This window comes from Oncorhynchus nerka, linkage group LG15 (genome assembly GCF_034236695.1).
Source record: "Oncorhynchus nerka isolate Pitt River linkage group LG15, Oner_Uvic_2.0, whole genome shotgun sequence".
NCBI lineage: Eukaryota > Metazoa > Chordata > Actinopteri > Salmoniformes > Salmonidae > Oncorhynchus > Oncorhynchus nerka.
The window spans coordinates 43,113,507-43,133,940 of NC_088410.1; the positions used below are offsets into that span (position 1 = coordinate 43,113,507).

Sequence of the window (20,434 nt, forward strand, 5' to 3'; positions counted from 1 at the left end):
CATTAAATGGTCAGACTCAAGAAACAGATGCAGCACAGAGCTGATCAAAAATGAACTTCAAATATCTGTGAACTGTGACTTCACTCTGGCTATGCAAATGGATGCTTGAAACAGTCAAGAGCGGCACAAAATATGCCCCTCTTCCTCCTGAGTTCAAAATGTTTTTTTGTTGTTTGTTGTTGCTGTAAAGGTCCAAATTTTGATTTCTTTGATCATTTATTTCAAGGTTTATTCACATATGTTTACATGATGATACAGTTTTAGTAAAGCTATAGGGCAGGTAGCCTAGATGTTAGAGCGTTGGACTAGTAACCGGAAGGTTGAATCCCCGAGCTGACAAGGTAAAAATCTGTCGTTCTGCCCCTGAACATGGCAGTTAACCCACTGTTCCTAGGCCGTCATTGAAAATAAGAATTGACTTGCCTAGTTGAATAAAGGTTTAAAAAATGGACTAAATGGAATATAAAATGTTTTGCCTTTCCAATTGAATACGAATATGAATATACACTGTATTCATTCCCACAACACTATACCCACACCACCTGTCACGTTCGTCGAATGGAGGAGACCAAGGCGCAGCGTGATTTGAATACATGTTATATATTTACTGAATACAGACACTAAACAAACTACAAAAATGACCGTGAAGCTATACTACAAATGTGCAGACACAGGCAACTAGACATAGACAATAACCCACGAACCACAATACAAAACAGGCTACCTAAATATGGTTCCCAATCAGAGACAATGACAAAAACCTGTCACTGATTGAGAACCATATCAGGCCAAAACATAGAAATAGACAAACTAGACATACAACATAGAATGCCCACTCATATCACACCCTGACCAAACAAAACATAGAAACAAACAACTCAAATCATGGTCAGAGTGTGACACCACTGTGACACCACCGTGGCACCGTGCACTGGCATGCCACCTTTTGTCCCTTATTTGATTGGCAACCCTACTGGTGACAGCCTATTTCTCTCTAAAAATATTGGACCAATTAAAAGTGCAATGTCAAATCAAATTCAAACGTTATATAAATTGCATTTAAATATGTATTCGCTACAATACTCTTGCATGTTCTGATGAGACAGGAAGGTTGTTACTTCTAAGTAAGGTTCCTGGTTAGTTACAATTTTTACTTTGGGTTGAGAGTGTAGTGTGCACTCAAACCAGCGGTGGCAGCGATACGCCAAGTAGGCGTCCATCTGCCAGAAAGACCGAGACAAAGGAATTACCAGAGACGTCACCGGTGGGGCTTTTTGAATCGAGATTCCCTAAAAACGCGTCACTTCGATAAGGATACGATTTACGCAGCAGGTTAAGAGAATTAACATTGTAGGCTAGGAGAATTAGCTTAAGGTTAGGAAAAGGGTCATCGCTGAACTGGACTGTCCGTCAATTTGTGGTAGACGGTGCATCACAGGCACAAACTGCATAGCGCTGCAAAGCTGAGAGTCTACTGCAGCCATAGGAAGTCTCATCATTCTATATCAAATGTTATTTTAAAAACACAATTTAAAGTTGTGATACAAAACCACTTTGTGTTCTTCACAGGGAGATAGAGACATCAATGAATGAGAGCAGTGCACCAGGAAATTTGTCAGATTTTCCAACCACTAGTTTTATACCAAATTATTACAGTAAATTAGGCAGCTGAAATCTCAGCATGTCAATGGTTATTTTTCATTAATAGGTTGTTCATAGCAAATTAAATTTGAAAATTAAATCTAAAATATATATTTTTCATACTATTTACTCTAGCAGTGCGTGCTAGTGCAAAAAGTTAATACAAATAATAAAAGCAACAAAACCGCTTTCTAACAGTATAAGGCATTACTAGGTACTGTTCATGGTCCTCTCATGAAGATATGTTTAATACAACCATCCACTTCACATTAACACTCAACAGGTTAACTAGTGTAAATTAATCATAATTGACGATATTTAATCTGCCTATAAACCCTGCATGCTTTTCCACGTTGTGGCGGTTGTACGACATAACAAACGTGACTCCCAAGTTTACTTCGAAATGGTTATTATATCAATATTTGCTCTTAAATGCATTTCCGCCACAATTGTCACAATCTATTTCAGACGACCAAAATGATCCACCCTTGTGTAGTGTATTTTGTTTTGTCGACATTGGGAAATTTTACAGACAAATTTGCCGTTTCCATCAGGCCTATCATGAGTTTCTTTATGCGTCAGGTAATTCATCCCCATGAAATGATTGGATGGAAACCTGGTTATAGAGAGAAAGATGGCGATGTCACCAATAGCCTTTATTTTTTAAATGATTTATGTAACTTAAAATTTACCTCAACTTAAGCAGAAAAGCTAAAAAAAGAAAAAAATGATACAACAATAATGTTACATCAAATTAATGTTACAGCAATATCAGTAAAACAAAGTATAGCTTATAATCAGTTTGTCATCTAAAGAATTCAGTGAAGGATGCTAGTTTATATAACACAATTGTACACTGATGGGTGTTGATGTTAAAAAGTAGCATATATGCACAGCAATCAATGCTCAGTTTATTTGAAAGATTCTTGTCACACGAAATGCATACTCAATCAAAATACATTTCTCCCAGAGCCCCAGATAACATATTTAGGCCTCTACATGGACATTAAATTATACGACAACAATGTCAAAAATATAGAAATTAGGAACTTTATTCCAATCTTAAACTGCAGGGCTCACTAACTAATCTCTTAATACTTATTATTTTTTTGATTTGCATGTTGTTGGAGGTTCCAGAGGTAGTCGTTGGCGAAGTTCATAATCTGAGTCATGGCGTTCAGTATCAGGATATCCATGTTGTTATCCAGCATCCCCTCCTCGTGGTAGTTCTTCACCGGCAGGATGCAGTTCATGGGAAGGCCTAGCTCATTACTGCAGATCTGCATCTGAAAAACGTTGGAGACAAAAAGGGCTGGATCAGTTTTGCTTGAGTGATGATCATTGAATCATGTCAGCACAACCAAGATTTAACGGCTGACTACATTGCAGACATTGCATTGCGTCAACCGATGGTTGCGTGCCACGTCATCAACTGTGCAGTTGAGCATCAGATTGCCTCATCATGTTATATGGTTAGCTGACATGTTAAACACTTGTCCAGGCAATGTGAAATTTGTTCAGGTCTGAGGTCATGTGATTTACCTTCTCTTTGATCGCCTTGCTGTAGAAGATTCTCTTCACATCCTTGTTCACCAGCTCACAAGCCTTGTCTGGCATGGTCATGACAACAACTTGAGGAATTTCTGCCGTGGAAATTAATATTTAATGAATAGAAGGAGTAGCATAAGTAACACTGTATCATGTAATAGTGAAAAGTCAAGAGCTACAGCTGAAAGGTGACAACTGATTCGCCAGCCATAGTTGTAGTTTCTATTGAGAAACAGAGTTTAAAGAGCTTACTTACTCAGTCTGCTGGCTTCTGCCCTGATGTTCTTCATCTTGGCTATGACATCCACTGGCATGAGAGAGATTTTGTCCGCTGACACCACACTCACCAAGCAGTGAGTTTTGTCACTTAAGCTGGGATTCTGAATGAATTCCTCTTTTTGGTCTGATAATGGGTGGACAGTATTGAACTGGCCAAGAAAATATAATATTTGTTAGTGTGTGTGTGTGTGTGTGTGTGTGTGTGTGTGTGTGTGTGTGTGTGTGTGTGTGTGTGTGTGTGTGTGTGTATGACATCTACATTACCTCATAGCCCTCTGGTAGATGGCCCTTCAGAGCATTGATGATGTCATCAGGGTGCAACCCATTTTTGTTTTGTTCCAGACCCATGACATCATTGAATGCAAAGGGAAGACGTTTTTCTCCTGAACGGCCTTGAATGTAGTGTGTGTCATACTGAAAATAAATGTTTTTTTTAATGACGTATCTTTTTTTTCTATGGAAAGGATGAAAGCATCCCAAACTGATGCTCAGAATCAACAAATATACAGTGGGGAGAACAAGTATTTGATACACTGCCGATTTTGCAGGTTTTCCTGCGTACAAAGCATGTAGAGGTCTGTCATTTTTATCATATGTACACTTAAACTGTGAGAGGCTGAATCTAAAACAAAAATCCAGAAAATCACAATGTATGATTTTTAAGTAATTAATTAGCATTTTATTGTATTTGATACATCAGAAAAGCAGAACTTAATATTTGGTACAGAAACCTTTATTTGCAATTACAGAGATCATACGGATTTTCCTGTAGTTCTTGACCAGGTTTGCACACACTGCAGCAGGGATTTTGGCCCACTCCTCCATACGGACCTTCTCCAGATCCTTCAGGTTTCGGGGCTGTCGCTGGGCAATACGGACTTTCAGCTCCCTCCAAAGATTTTCTATTGGGTTCAGGTCTGGAGACTGGCTAGGCCACTCCAGGACCTTGAGATGCTTCTTACGGAGCCACTCCTTAGTTGCCCTGGCTGTGTGTTTCGGGTCGTTGTCATGCTGGAAGACCCAGCCACGACCCATCTTCAATGCTCTTACTGAGGGAAGGAGGTTGTTGGCCAAGATCTCGCGATACATGGCCCCATCCATCCTCCCCTCAATACGGTGCAGTCGTCTTGTCCCCTTTGCAGAAAACCATCCCCAAAGAATGATGTTTCCACCTCCATGCTTCACGGGTTGGGATGGTGTTCTTGGGGTTGAACTCATCCTTCTTCTTCCTCCAAGCACGGCGAGTGGAGTTTAGACCAAAAAGCTCTATTTTTGTCTCATCAGACCACATGACCTTCTCCCATTCCTCCTCTGGATCATCCAGATGGTCATTGGCAAACTTCAGACGGGCCTGTAAATGCGCTGGCTTGAGCAGGGGGACCTTGCGTGAGCTGCAGGATTTTAATCCATGATGGCGTAGTGTGTTACTAATGGTTTTCTTTGAGACTGTGGTCCCAGCTCTCTTCAGGTCATTGACCAGGTCCTGCAGTGTAGTTCTGGGCTGATCCCTCACCTTTCTCATGATCATTGATGCCCCACGAGGTGAGATCTTGCATGGAGCCCCAGACCGAGAGTAATTGACCGGCATCTTGAACTTCTTCCATTTTCTAATAATTGCGCCAACAGTTGTTGCCTTCTCACCAAGCTGCTTGCCTATTGTCCTGTAGCCTATCCCAGCCTTGTTCAGGTCTACAATTATATCCCTGATGTCCTTACACAGCTCCCTGGTCTTGGCCATTGTGGAGAGGTTGGAGTCTGTTTGATTGAGTGTGTGGACAGGTGTCTTTTATACAGGTAACGAGTTCAAACAGGTGCAGTTAATACAGGTAATGAGTGGAGAATAGGAGGGCTTCTTAAAGAAAAACTAACAGGTCTGTGAGAGCTGGAATTCTTACTGGTTGGTAGGTGATCAAATACTTATGTCATGCAATAAAATGCAAATGAATTACTTAAAAATCATACAATGTGATTTTCTGGATTTTTGTTTTAGATTCCGTCTCTCACAGTTGAAGTATACCTATGATAAAAAAAATTACAGACCTCTACATGCTTTATAAGTAGGAAAACCTGCAAAATCGGCAGTGTATCAAATACTTGTTCTCCCCACTGTATACACTGTGTGCACAAAACATTAGGAACACCTGAACTCTACCTACAGTACATGTACATATTACCTCAATTACCTCGACTAACTGGTGCCCGCGCACATTGACTCTATACTGGTACCCCCTGTATATAGACTCGCTATTGTTATTTTACTGCTGCTCTTTAATTATTTGTGACTTTTATTTGTAATTTTTTACTTATCTATTTTTTACTTGACACTTATTTTTTCTTAACTGAATTGTTGGTTAAGGGCTTGTAAGTAAGCATTTCACTGTAAGGTTTCACTGTAAGGAATGCCAAGACTGTGCAAAGCTGTCATCAAGGCAAAGGGTTACTTAAAATATATTTTGATTTGTTTAACACTTTTTGGTTACTACATGATTCCATATGTGTTATTTCATAGTTTTGATGTCTTCACCATTATTCTACAATGTAGAAAATAGTAAAAATAAGGAAAAACCCTTGAACGAGTAGGTGTGTCCAACCTTTTGACTGGTACTGTAAGTATTCAGACCCTTTACTCAGACCCTTTATATAAAATTGATTTAGGGCACAATGACCTGAAATGTGCAAAAATGTGCATAAAGTAAAAATGCAAGACCAACATTTCGGTTTCTCAAAGGATATAACTAAGCAGTAGAATACATATTATAAACTGGGTGGTTCGAGCCCTGAATGCTGATTGGCTGACAGCTGTGGTATATCAGACCGTATACCATGAGTATGACAAAACATTTATTTTTACTGTTCTAGTTATGTTGGTAACCAGTTTATAATAGCAATAAGGCACCTCATGGGTTTGTGATATATGGCCAATATACCACAGCTAAGGGCTGCGTCCAGGCACTTCACGTTGTGTCGTGCCTAAGATCAGCCCTTAGCCGTGGTATATTGGCCATATATCACACCTCCTTGGGCCTTATTGCTTAAATATAACATTTATTCTGTGTACGTTTCTACCTTGTATTCTACTGTGTATTTACATGCTTTGCATTTATCTAGTCTTGATTATGTGATGTAATCAACTCATTTACATTTTCTGTATAGCCAGATTTGTGTGCTTTCATTTGTCTTGTCCCTTTTCCTTGATGTACATTTTCATATAAAAAAATATGTAAATGATATACATTTGATATACATGATATACATTTGTTTTTTGTTTGACGTTTCCAACAGTGAGTGTATTTATTATTTTCATGGTCCTACTTTTGCAAACATATGCCCCTGTGATTGACTACGTTTTGCATTTAAAACAGAGCAGACAACCTCTCTTTGTTCCTGTAAGTCTTCATGTCTCTGCCTATTTGTGGCTCATGAAATACGGTGTCTTAGTGTACCAGGATATATAGGTAGCCATATTCCATGCCTGCATTGTGTCTGTGTTAAATGTATTAGGCACTGCAGCTTACTGTCATGGTGAAGCTAAAGCCAGAGGCAGCAGCTACCAGGGCACCACTTGTTGTCCGATTTTGGAAGACATTGTTGACTGAGTTGATGAAGCTGGACTTTCCTGCACTGATTGGTCCATATAGCAGGCATCTGAGCTGACCCACGTCAGGATCACTCAGTTTAAAGTTCCTCAGATCATCCACCATGTGGTCTCTCTCTTCTTTACTGTCAGAAACAATGAAGAGCACCTGTTACTTCTTGTTTTGTTTACCTGGCCACTGTTTCCAAATTTTTACCTTTTAGCATTTGGCACAGATTCATTGCAAATCAATGGTACCGATATTAGCATGTTTTTGCATAATTCATGTCCTAATCATTCTAAAGTATTTCAAATTGACTGTGTAGCTCAATTAAGTTACTTATAGGTGATTTGGACATGAAGCGTGGAAAATGCTAATTTCAGTACCATTGACTTGCAATTGACTTGTGCCACAAATGCTAACTTACCTCCAACATGTTTTCCTCCATTGTTGGTCAAATTCTGTGTGACACACATGGAACACATTTAGATTAAATTAGTTCATTGTTTTCCACATTCCAACACTCTTATTTGAGTGAAGATTTGAAGATTGAGTACAATGACACATAATTAATGAGAGTAGACTACAGTCAATGATACAGGGTATGTACTATATAAGTAAAGCCTTGTGGCTGTGGTCAATGCATGCACTAAAACGGTGTCTGCAGGTTCCCAGAACAAGTAAAAAGAATTGGGACTGATGCACTGTGCTTGAACAGAATTTGCACTCACACAGGTGTTGACTGTATTCTACAGATGTGTCATATCTCTCTTACCCTTCTTTGGTGGGGGTGTTGGTGTCGGTGTCGGTGCTGGTGTTGATTCTCCTCCACCCATGTTTGCTTTTCTAAGAGGGAATGTAACAGGGTTGGGGTCAATTCCAAGTTCATTAGAAATTCCAATTTAATTAACTCATGAAGTGGAGAATTTATATTGAATTAAATTTGAATTTCAACAATCTTTCAAGTTACTGAATTGGAAATAGACTGCATGGATTTATTGGAATTTCGTCGGAATTGTAAAACATTTATTCTGTGGAATTGGATGAAATTGGAATTCAGTATGTTTACATTTAAGGTAAAGCAATGTATCAAACATTGACTGTAGAATTTGTATTTCTATCGTTCCAGTATAGGTAGGCTGTCTGAACAGTCACATGATCAGTCTGAAAGCCTGAGGGAATTGAATTTGTGGAATTGTTGTGACCTAATATTGAATTGGGAATTGAATTCTTGGAATTTACCTAACATTGGAATTGAGAGGAAATTAGTTCTCTGAATTCAAAGACTGACCTGGAATTTTAATTGAATTAAATCGAATTTACAGTTTACTAAATTATTTCTAATTGAATTTGTGGAATTAGAGGCCCAGTGCAGTCAGAAATGTGATTCCTGTGTTTTATATATTCGTCCACACTATGAGGTTGGAATAATACTGTGAAATTGTGAAAATGATGATAATGTCCTTTTAGTGTAAGAGCTGTTTGAAAAGACCGCTTTCAATTTCAGCCTGTTTTGGTGGGATGGATTGTTGGCCTCCCTGGTGACATCCCCAGGCGGTAAATTAGTTAGTAGACCAATAAGAAAGAGTGTTCCAAACCTCTGTTACCTCTCTGCCAATAACAGATAGATTTCACCTCCCCACTCAGACCACTCCGACAGTCCTATCCACATTTTTTCTTGAGAATTTGCTCTTTGCTAAGAAGCTGTGTTTGTTCTCAATTAAAATGGTTAAAAACAATCACAGAAAGGTACTTAATTGTTAGCCAGAAATGATTTGACTGTGAGATACAAACAGCTGCATTGGACCTTTTAACTCAATCCTAGAACATAAAAATACTATTTGGGTTGAATAGTATGTCATGTCTGCACTGCAGCTATTAGGGCTGGGTGGATACCAGTATTACAATATTTTTTCCACGGCAAAAATGAAAATACGAAGCAGACCTAACTCTTTGGTCCTTTAAATACCTGCTGTATGTAAGATATTGTGTGCTATAGCTTGAAAAATAAATACATGTGACTCTGGATGGCAACATAATGATGTTTGTTTCCAACATTAGGGCTGTTTTCCTAAGGAAGTTTAATCCACTTCACGTTTTGTTTCCTTGCCACATTACTAATGAATATTGTGATATTGGTATCGTCATGGCCCTAGTAGCTACACTACATGGCCAGATGTATGTGGACACCCTTCAAATGAGGGGATTCAGCCATACCTGTTGATGACAGGTGTATAAAATTGAGCACACAGCCATGCAATCTCCATAGGCAAACATTGGCAGTAGAATGGCCAATACTGAAGAGATCAGTGACTTTCAACGTGGCACCATCATAGGATTCCTCTTTTCCAACAAGTCAGTTCGTAACAGTTCTGCCCTGCTAGAGCTGCCCTGGGCAACTGTAAGTGCTATTATTGGGAAGTGGAAACGTCTAGGAGCAACAACGGCTCAGCGCAAAGTGGTAGGCCACACAAGTTGACAGAACGGGACCACAAGTGCTGAAACGTGTAAAAATCATCTGTCCTCGGTTGCACTCACTACCGAGTTCCAAACTGCCTCTGGAAGCAACATCAGCACAAAAACTGTTCGTCGGGACCTTCATGAAATGGTTTTCCTTGGCTGAGCAGCTGCGCACAAGCCTAAGATCACCATGTGCAATGCCAAGCGTCGGCTGGAGCAGTGGAAACAGGTTCTCTGGAGTGATCAATCACGCGTCACCATCTGGCAGTCCGAAGGACGAATCTGGGTTTGGCGGATGCCAGGAGAACGCTGCTTGCCCTAATGCATAGTGCCAACTCTAAAGTTTGGTGTCTGGGGCTGTTTCATGGTTCGGGCTAAGCCCCTTAGTTCTTGTGAAGGGAAATCTTAATGCTACAGCATAAAATGAAATTTTAGACAATTCTGTGCATCCAGCTTTGTGGCAACAGTTTGAGGAAGGCCCTTTCCTGTTTTAGCATGATAATGCCCCTATGCACAAAGCGAGGTCCATACAGAAATGGGTTATCGAGATCGGTGTAGAAGAACTTGACTTGCCTGCAGAGAGCCCTGACCTCAACCACATCAACACCTTTGGGATGAATGTGAACGCCAACTGCAAGCCAGGCCTAATCGCCCAACATCAGTGTCCGACCTCTCTAATGCTCTTGTAGCTGAATGGAAGCAAGTCCCCGCAGTCATGCTCCAACATTTAGTGGAAAACCTTCCCAGAAGAGTGGAGACTGTTATAACAGCAAAGGGGTACGCCATATTAATGCCCATGATTTTGGAATTAAATGTTTGACGAGTAGGTGTCCATATACTTTGCAGACAGCTAAGCAAAGTATATGGACTGCTAAGCACCACATACAAAGAAATATATGGTCTGGATGTGCTGGGTGCCTCCTTGTTGCTGTCAACTCAAGGATCAGAAACTGTTGCAAATTATGTTAAATGCAGTAATACAATGAGTACATGTACAACATATGTGGAACTGTCATTTAACTGCGCTCAAAATGATGTCTGTTTTTTTACTATTTTTGCAGATCTACAATGAGAAAAGAAGGCAGTTCAGCCTGGTAAAGAATTCTCCTTATGAGATGGTGGAGAAGGTAGCGTCAGACATCGAGAAGCTACTGGCCAAGAAACGCAAAGCACTTGATGTAAGTCAGCAATTTGACTTCTATTTATTTCACAAATAAACGTAACATTTAGTGGCAGTTTGACAGACAGATTTAGCTCGGTCCTGGGCTAAAAAGCAAGTTCAATAGTGAATCTCCATTGAAAATGCTTCTTAATCCAAGATTCCCTACTGGAAATCTCACACAAAATGAACACATTTCATATGCAATATATTCGTATTGCGAACGCAATGACTTGATAACCTGTTTCCAATACATTTTTAATCTATACTGAACAAAAATATAAATGCATAAATTTAAAAGATTTTACTGAGATACAGTTCTTAAGGAAATCAGTCACTTGAAATAAATTAGGCACTAATCTATGGATTTTACATGACTGGGCAGGGTCGCACCCACTTGAGCCAGGCCCACCCACTGGGGATTCAGGCCCAGCCAATCAAAATGAGTTTTTCCACACAAAAGTGCTTTGTTAGACAGAAATACTTCTCAGTTTCATCAGCTGTCCGGGTGGCCGGTCTTAGACTCAGACGATCCCGCAGGTGAGGAAGCCGCATGTGGAGGTCCTGGGCTGGTATGGTTACACCTGGTCGGCCTCACACCTGGTTGTGAGGCCAGTTGGTTGTACTGCCAAATTCTCTAAAATGACGTTGGAGGCGACTTATGGTAGAGAAATGAACATTCAATTCTCTGGCAACAGCTCTGGTGGTGGATATTCCTGCAGTCAGCATGCCAATTGCACGCAACAAAATGCCACTAACATGTGAAGTTTGTCACACAACACAATGCCATATATGGCATTTTGTTGTCCCCAGCACAAGGTGCACCTGTGTCATGATCATGCTGTTTAATCAGCTTTTTGATATGCAGCACCTGTCAGGTGGATGGATTATCTTGGCAAAGGAGAAATGCTCACTAACAGGAATGTAAACAAATCTGTGCACAAAATTTGAGAGAAAAGCATTTTGTGCGTATGGAACATTTCTGTGATCTTTTATTTCAGTTCATGAAACATGGGACCAAAACTTTGCGTTTATATTTTTGTTCAGTTTATTTAGGAACAAAAAAATGCACCCGAAACCAGCTGGGGTTTGTGAAAGCAAAGACAGGTGGAATGCATTTAACAAGTTACAATTCAATTTGTGTTACAGTAAACATTTGTTATTGTATAATTAATTTATAGTTTTAATATTTGTCCAGGAAACTGCCCCATAATGTAGAGGATGTATAGGAACAATAGAAGACAATGTTACAGTTCCTTTTTGCACAAATTATAGACAGCTTCTACAAACATTGCAGTATAGCAGTTTAGATTTTTCCTTTTGCAATGCAAATATTGTACTACATTTCGATCAGGTCCTTTACCAATTTTTCCTATCAGCAGAATAACTTGTTTATAAAAGATAAAACGAAATATGTATAAAACAAATGTGAATAGACCTACCGTGCTTGTACTAGTTCCTCCTGAGGCTGAGATTCTGATACAGTTGTGAAAAAAAGGATTGCCACAGCACCTATTTATACCTGCACAATAGAAAGTGAAATTCAGGTGAGGAGGGCTGTCTAGGTCTCCTATTGCTATACCCATTTCTTGTAAATGGAGCCATTATAGTAAAAGAGGGACCATATTTTTTTTATATAACTTTCACTTTTTTTCTACAGGTAAGAGCATCAGGTGGTTATGTGGTTTACACAGAAAGACGAACACTCAGCTCTTATAGTCTTCTAAACCCATTACATTTCTATGAAGTCAGACCATTTAGGCTACTTTAGAAATGGGCTTATGAGGTGAAATAGACTCAGAACCGCCCATGTCCTCCGTCCTCCTCGAGCGCTGAGGTTAAATAGAGCTAGCAACCAGCATAGCAACAGACGCTTTGGTTCCTTACGTAGGCAGGTCAGAATTTGACCGTTTCTAGCAACGGCCCTAGCACCAGACGCTAACAGCTAATTGAATCCCGTTGTGTACCAGGGGTGGACACTTTTGGCAGTGGACATATCTAAATCATGTGAATATCATTTTTTAAATATCCCTCCCATTCAACTAGGCCTATTCAAAATAAAGGGCAGGACTTTTGTTTTCTATGTTCTCTAACCTGAACTCTTGAACTTGCAGAGGCTGGCCAGTGAAGCAGAACGTGTCCAGCGAGACCATCCCTGGCACGACAGCGTCAAGGTAACACTACTGTAAAACACTCTACCAGCAGACTGTCTGCATTTGTAATGTATAAAAGATTCAGCAGGGGGTCATGATACTAAGCACATCCCCTATTGATGTAATGATTAGATCAACAGTAAATGTTCCCACAAACATCATCATGCACTCCTCAAAGTCATCAATGACCTCCTCACCACTGCTGGTACTGGTGCTCTCAACATCCTAATTCTCCTTGACCTTACATAACTTTCCAGACCCTTTGCTAGGATTTTCAAAATTGAGCACAGGTGCATCCTGTTTCCATTGATAATACTTTCTTTCTACAACTTGATTGGAGTCCACCTGTGGTAAATTCAATTGATTGGACATGATTTGGAAAGGCATACACCTGTCTATATAAGGTCTCACAGTTGACAGTACATATCAGAGCAAAAACAAAGCCATGAGGTGGAAGGAATTGCCAGTAGAGCTCCGAGACAGGATTGTGTCGAGGCACAGATCTGGGGAAGGGTACCAAAACATTTATGCAGCATTCCAGGTCCCCAAGAACACAGTGGCCTCCATCATTCTTAAATGGAAGAAGTTTGGAACCACCAAGACTCTTCCTAGAGCTGGCGGCCAGGCAAAACTGAGCAATTGGGGAAGAAGGGCCTGAGTCAGGGAGGTGACCAAGAACCCGATGGTCACTCTGACAGAGCTCCAAAGTTCCTCTGTGGAGATGGGAGAACCTCTCAGAAGGACAACCATCCCTGCAGCACTCCACCAATCAGGTCTTTATGGTAGAGTGGTCAGACGGAAGCCACTCTTCAGTAAAAGGCACATGACAGCTTGCTTGTAGTTTGCCAAAAGGCACCTAAAGACTCTCAGACCATGAGGAACAAGATTCTCTGGTCTGATGAAACCAATATTAAACTCTTTGGCCTGAATACCAAGCATCACGTCTGGAGGAAACCTGGCACCGTACAGCAAAGTACAGAGAGATCCTTGATGAAAACCTGCTCCAGAGCACTCAGGATCTCAGACTGGGGTGAAGATTCACCTTCCAACAGGACAACCAACCTAAGCACATAGCCAAGACATTGCAGGAATGACTTCGGGACAAGTCTCTAACTGTGCTTGAGTATGCTTGAGTAGCCCAGCCAGAAACCTGACTTGAACCCGATCAAACATCTCTGGAGAGATCTGAAAATAGCTGTGCAGCAACGCTCCCCATCAAACCTGACAGAGTTTGAGAGGATTGGGAGAAACTCCCCAATTTCAGGTGTGCCAAGCTTGTAGCGTCACACCCAAGAAGACTAGAGGCTGTAATCGCTGCCAAAGGTCCTTCAACAAAGGGTCCACTATAATTTAAACTTATTTTCCACTATAATTTGCAAATAAATTCATTAAAAATCCTACAATGTGATTTTCTGGAATTTTTTAATCATTTTGTCTGTCATAGTTGAAGTGTACCTATGATGAAAATTACAAGCCTCTCTCATCTTTTTAAGTGGGAGAACTTGCACAATTGGTGGCTGACTAAATACTTTTTTGCCCCACTGTATTTGAGCATTAATTATCTAAAGAAATTATACATTTTCTCTAAGCCTCATGTCAAAATGTGTAGAATAGCACGAGATGATCTATAAAACCACACATTTTCCTCTCTGCCTCATGTCAAAATATGTAGAATAGCATGAGATCAGATATAAAACCCCACATTTTTCTCTTTGCCCCATGGCAAAATGTGTAAATTCGCCGGAAGTTAGCTGCTTCCACCCAAAATGAATCTATGTCTATGCCACTGGTGACACTAGTGATTTAATCCACCACTTACATGAGCCCAGATCCATAGGCTACATTTTTCACTTTGTTTGGCCATTGGCAATTTAGCATTAGGTTCATTTGGCTGTAACATCAAAACAGCAGCATTCAGCAGAAATGTTGGTAGCGTGACCTGTTTTGTCTAACTATGAACATTATTTTACCCAAACCGATTGTGAACCCAAATGTGTAACTGATTCTAGTGAGGGGGGACAATACAGTGCCTTCAGAAAGTATTCACACCCCTCGACTTTCTCCACATTTTTTTGCATTACAGCCTCACTTTAAAATGTATTAAATGTAGATTTATTTTGTCACTGGCCTACACACAATACCCCATAATGTCAAAGCGGAATTATGTTTGTCAAAAGAAAATTGTCTATAAGTATTCAACCCCTTCGTTATGGCAAAGCTAAATAAGTTCAGGAGTAAAAATTTGCTTAAACAAGTCACATAATAAGTTGCACACTGTGCAATAATAGTGTTTAACATAACTCTGTACCCCACACATACTGTACAGTTATCTGTAAGGTCCCTCAGTCGAGCAGTGAATTTCAAACACAGATTCAACCACAAAGACCAGGAAGGTTTTCCAATTCCTCGCAAAGACGGGCACCTATTCTGCCCTACAAAGCAAAAGAGCAATAACTGCACATTTGGTCAGAAATGTGTTGACATTATTGATACCTTAAATACATGCTTTATCATGTGGAGAAATATCCTGCCTCCACTGTGTTGTTTTGGAGAAAAGGTTACGGTGAAACCAAGGAAAAAAGCAGTAACTTCCATCACTCACTTCAGTTACTGCCTTTTACCTTGGTTTCACCGAGATTTGGGCTGCAGTTACTACGGTTTACCTTGGTATTATTTATTGTTGTTTGCTAATACAAGTTTCAAACTATATAACACTGGCAGCCACGTACAAATAAATATATGAACACATATTTTTGTAAAAAAATAAATATCATAATGGAAATGTATTTCAGTGGGTGTACCAAGCAAGAAGGCAGTAACTGCTGTCTAGGGTCAAAGGTCAGGTCAATTTTAATTTAAAAAATGACATAGTAAGACAACAGATAACTACATCTCCAATGATCAGACTACAATTAATTTGGCTGGAAAATGTAAAAAATGTTTTAAATCCTTTTTCTCAATTTAAATATGTGAGCAGTTCCTGCTCTTTTACTTGGTAGGGCAGTATGGGAAGATGTGTAAAAGAACATTTAATATCCCTTTGAGCATTGTGAAGTTATAAATTACTCTTTGGCTGGTGTATGAATAGACCCATTCGCTACAAAGATACAGGCGTCCTTCCTAACTTAATTGCCAGAGAGGAAGGAAACCACTCAGAGATTTCACCATGAGGCCAATGGTCACTTTAAAACAGAGTTTAATGGCTGTGATTGGATTGTAGTTACTCTACAATACTAACCAAATTGACAGAGTGAAAAGAATGAAGCCTGTACAGAATACAAATATAAAAAAATATGAATCCTGTTGCCAACAAGGCACCAAAGTAATAGTGCAAAAAATTGGGCAAAGCTATTCTGAAATGCCACTTTCCTCAAATAACCTGTTTTGCTGCTAAGCAAAAATGGTAGGCATAAATGCAAAAGAGCTTGCCTATGCAGAGTCAGATGATGGCAAGGTTTTGCAAATCAGCCTCAACCACCTGAAAAGTGATTAATTAGATTTTTCTTCAGAGTGGGATAATTTGTAGAATCAAATGTCACATGAACATATTCAAACCCACAGGATTTGGGAAACATAGATTTGGGGTGGTTAACCGTCTTGGAGAGCTACCTCTAGTCAGGATTTTCTATGGTCCTATTTTAAAGGGATAGTTAATGTTTGTTTCTTGTGGACAAGGAGAGACTGCAGTCCATCCTATAGCTAGCCACTGCCACCAACCGTTAATATGAGCATAAAATAAAAATGTAATTCAATGTTCCCACGTTAGAATACTCTAAATTCCATGCCCAAATAATATCAAAGTATCTCCCAACCAAGTGGTAAAATGTTGTGTGTATTCAACTTCAAAAATTATCCTGAATACATCCGACTGGGATGCACCGATATGACATTTTTGGCCAATACCAATACAGATATTTTCCTTGCCAAAAAAAACCCCAATACAATAACAGATATTTACAATTTTAGTGGGCTTTTAAGGCATTCTAGTACAGTTAAATAGTTGAAACACACATAAACTGACTAAAAGTTATTTTGTTGGCATTTACTTATGTCCCCATTAGCAGTAAAACATAATCATAACCTATTTATTTCACTTACTTGCTGTGCTGTTTCATTGTTCATTTGTTCAGTCGTATCATTCTCAAACAGGATTTTATCATACATGTCAAGCAGTAAAGTTTCAGCTCTGTCTGTCAATGGCCTCTTCTGTCGTGGGTCCTCCTCCTCAGTGCGCACTGTCACTGTGTCCGTTTCCATCTTGTCCAACTGTCTGTAACATTTCACGTAAACCCTGTTTCTTGTCTGCATCGAAGTAGCGGTCCTTGTACCTAGCATCGAGCATGGTGGCGACACAGTAAAGAGGCTTAGAGAGAAAGCCACCGAATCGCTTGTTCACAGCCTCTAGTAGAGTAGTTTTTCAAGTTTTAACCCCACGGTCTGTTGGCAGTTTTGTTGAGCAGGTGTTTAAATGACATGACAGAGGGTTTCACGTCTGCTGCAGACGCAGTTGATGAGTTTATTTCTCGAGTCAGTTGTTCGAATGGAGCTATGAGTGTGTTCATGTTTTCAATGAGAGTCCACTGGTTTGTACTGATTGTTGCACGCCAAGCACTCGTTTTTTTCCCAGCAGGCTCTCCATTATGTAAAAAGTGCAGTTCTGTTTTCACTCCAAGCTGCTCCTGTATTGCTTGCAGGTGGTTGTATGCTAGCTGCGAATGTTTAAAATGACCCACTACCTTCCTACTTGTTGCTAATGTCAGATTTGCTGCGTTGGGACAAAACACCTTTGTTCACAGTCAGTTGCAGCGTGTGTGCCATGCATGGCAAACTGGCGACTCCGCATTCTTCCAAAGCCGCCTTTATTGTCGACAAGGAGCCCCGCCGATCCATCACGACTGGACTGCCGACGTGATCGCCCGATGTGGTCTCAACAGGCTATTCTGTTACGATATCGCCGCAGAACCATCTAATATCCCCGGCCCGCTAGCTTTTCTGAACACTGTGTCCCCTGCTCCCCCGTAGTAGTGACTACCGAACAGCACCCTGACTTACCTATTGCTGCTCTTTTGACCCTATGATCAATCGGCTACATAGCTGATGCCCCCTGGACTGTTTCAATAACACGGCACCTCATTTTGTTTACCTGTCGGCCCCAGCCTCGAACTCAGGTCCTGTATGTACCTAACTGACACGCTCTGCCCATTCATTGCCATTTACCCATTGTTGTCTTAGCTCTCCTGATCAACACCTGTGATTGCTTTATGCCTCTGTCTAATGTCAATATGCCTTGTCTACTGCTGTCTTGGCTAGTTTTTGTTTTATTTCACTGTAGAGCACTCAGCCCCTCTCAAAATACCTTAGATAGCTCTTTCGTCCCACCCCACACACATGCGGAGACCTCAACTACGTTAATTGATGCCTCCAAAGATGAAACCTCTCTCATCATCACGCAACGCATAGGTTTACCTCCACTGTACTCACATCCTACCATACCCTTGTACAGTGGGGAGAACAAGTATTTGATACACTGCCGATTTTGCAGGTTTTCCTACTTACAAAGCATGTAGAGGTCTGTAATTTTTATCATAGGTACACTTCAACTGTGAGAGACAGAATCTAAAACAAAAATCCAGAAAATCACATTGTATGAATTTTAAGTAATTAATTTGCATTTATTGCATGACATAAGTATTTGATCACCTACCAACCAGTAAGAATTCCTGCTCTCAAAGACCTGTTAGTTTTTCTTTAAGAAGCCCTCCTGTTCTCCACTCATTACCTGTATTAACTGCACCTGTTTGAACTCGTTACCTGTATAAAAGACACCTGTCCACACACTCAATCAAACAGACTCCAACATCTCCACAATGGCCAAGACTAGAGAGCTGTGTAAGGACTTCAGGGCTAAAATTGTAGACCTGCACAAGGCTGGGATGGGCTACAGGACAATAGGCAAGCAGCTTGGTGAGAAGGCAACAACTGTTGGCGCAATTATTAGAAAATGGAAGAAGTTCAAGATGCCGGTCAATCACCCTCGGTCTGGGGCTCCATGCAAGATCTCACCTCGTGGGGCATCAATGATCATGAGGGAGGTGAGGGTTCCGCCCAGAACTACACGGCAGGACCTGGTCAATGACCTGAAGAGAGCTGGGACCACAGTCTCAAAGAAAAAAATTCGTAACACACTACGCCGTCATGGATTAAAATTCTGCAGCGCACGCAAGGTCCCCCTGCTCAAGCCAGCGCATGTCCAGGCCCGTCTGAAGCCAATTACCATCTGGATGGGAGAAGGTCATGTGGTCAGATGAGACAAAAATAGAGCTTTTTGGTCTAAACTCCACTCGCCGTGTTTGGAGGAAGAAGAAGGATGAGTACAACCCCAAGAACACCATCCCAAACATGAAGCATGGAGGTGGAAACATCATTCTTTGGGGATGGTTTTCTGCAAAGGGGACAGGACGACTGCACCGTATTGAGGGGAGGATGGATGGGGCCATGTATCGCGAGATCTTGGCCAACAACCTCCTTCCCTCAGTAAGAGCATTGAAGATGGGTCGTGGCTGGGTCTTCCAGCATGACAACGACCCGAAACACACAGCCAGGGCAACTAAGGAGTGGCTCCGTAAGAAGCATCTCCAGGTCCTGGAGTGGCCTAGCCAGTCTCCAGACCTGAACCCAATAGAAAATCTTTGGAGGGAGCAGAAAGTCCGTATTGCCCAGCGACAGCCCCGAAACCTGAAGGATCTGGAGAAGGTCTGTATGGAGGAGTGGGCCAAAATCCCTGCTGCAGTGTGTGCAAACCTGGTCAAGAACTACAGGAAACATATGATCTCTGTAATTGCAAACAAAGGTTGCTGTACCAAATATTAAGTTCTGCTTTTCTGATGTATCAAATACTTATGTCATGCAATAAAATGCAAATTATTACTTAAAAATCATACATTGTGATTTTCTGGATTTTTGTTTTAGATTCAGCCTCTCACAGTTGAAGTGCACCATTGATAAAAAATTACAGACCTTTACATGCTTTGTAAGTAGGAAAATCGGCAGTGTATCAAATACTTGTTCTCCCCACTGTATTTACATTATGCCTTGAATCTATTCTACCACGCCCAGATATCTGCTCCTTTTAGTCTCGGTCACAAACGCACTAGACGACCAGTTCTTATAGCCTTTGGCCGTACCCTTATCCTACTCCTAACCTGTTCCTCGGGTGATGTAGAGGTTAACCGAGGCCCTGTAGCCCCCAGTTCCACTCCTATTCCCCAGGCGCTATCATTTGTTGACCTCTGTAACTGTAAAAGCATTGGTTTCATGCATGTTAACATCAGAAGCCTCCTCCCTAAGTTTTATTTCCACTGCTTTAGCACACTCCGCCAGCCCTGATGTCCTAGCCGTGTCAGCAAGCAGGCCTTTCTAATTGACCTGGCCCGTGTATCCTGGAAGGATATTGACCTCATTCTGTCAGTAGAGGATGCCTGGTTATTCTTTAAAAGTGCTTTCCTTAAATAAGCATGCCCCATTAAAAAAATGTAGAAGCAGGAACAGATATAGCCCTTGGTTCTCTCCAGACCTGACTGCCCTTGACCAGCACAAAAACATACTGTGGCGTACTGCAT

The 20,434-nt window shown here is 40.8% G+C and overlaps 2 protein-coding genes across 2 annotated transcripts in view; one reads left to right on the plus strand and one right to left on the minus strand.

Moving 5' to 3' along the window:
• The window catches only part of cacna2d2b (calcium channel, voltage-dependent, alpha 2/delta subunit 2b), a 92,280-nt gene that overhangs the window by 29,512 nt on the left and 42,334 nt on the right, over positions 1–20,434 (plus strand). Inside the window, exons 3-4 of the mRNA XM_029682409.2 lie at positions 10,565–10,681; positions 12,777–12,836. Of these exons, the coding sequence (XP_029538269.1) occupies positions 10,565–10,681; positions 12,777–12,836 (177 nt within the window). The remainder of the gene's footprint in view (positions 1–10,564; positions 10,682–12,776; positions 12,837–20,434) is intronic.
• Positions 2,508–12,190, minus strand: LOC115142737 (interferon-induced protein 44-like). Its single transcript, XM_029682411.1, has 8 exons — positions 12,105–12,190; positions 7,819–7,889; positions 7,471–7,504; positions 6,984–7,188; positions 3,733–3,882; positions 3,446–3,617; positions 3,184–3,284; positions 2,508–2,927 (listed from the first exon to the last, which is right to left on the minus strand). Exons 2-8 carry the CDS (start codon positions 7,877–7,879, stop codon positions 2,733–2,735), a joined length of 918 nt encoding a protein of 305 aa, XP_029538271.1. The 5' UTR covers positions 7,880–7,889; positions 12,105–12,190; the 3' UTR covers positions 2,508–2,732.

Coding starts and splice junctions, on each gene's coding strand:
- LOC115142737 (XM_029682411.1), bottom strand. CDS start 7,879: ATGGGTGGAGGAGAATCAACACCAGCACCGACACCGACACCAACACCC. Junction 3,618..3,732: donor ATCTACCAGAGGGCTATGAG/GTAATGTAGATG, acceptor TTTCTTGGCCAG/TTCAATACTGTCCACCCATT. Junction 3,285..3,445: donor GGCAGAAGCCAGCAGACTGA/GTAAGTAAGCTC, acceptor TTTCCACGGCAG/AAATTCCTCAAGTTGTTGTC.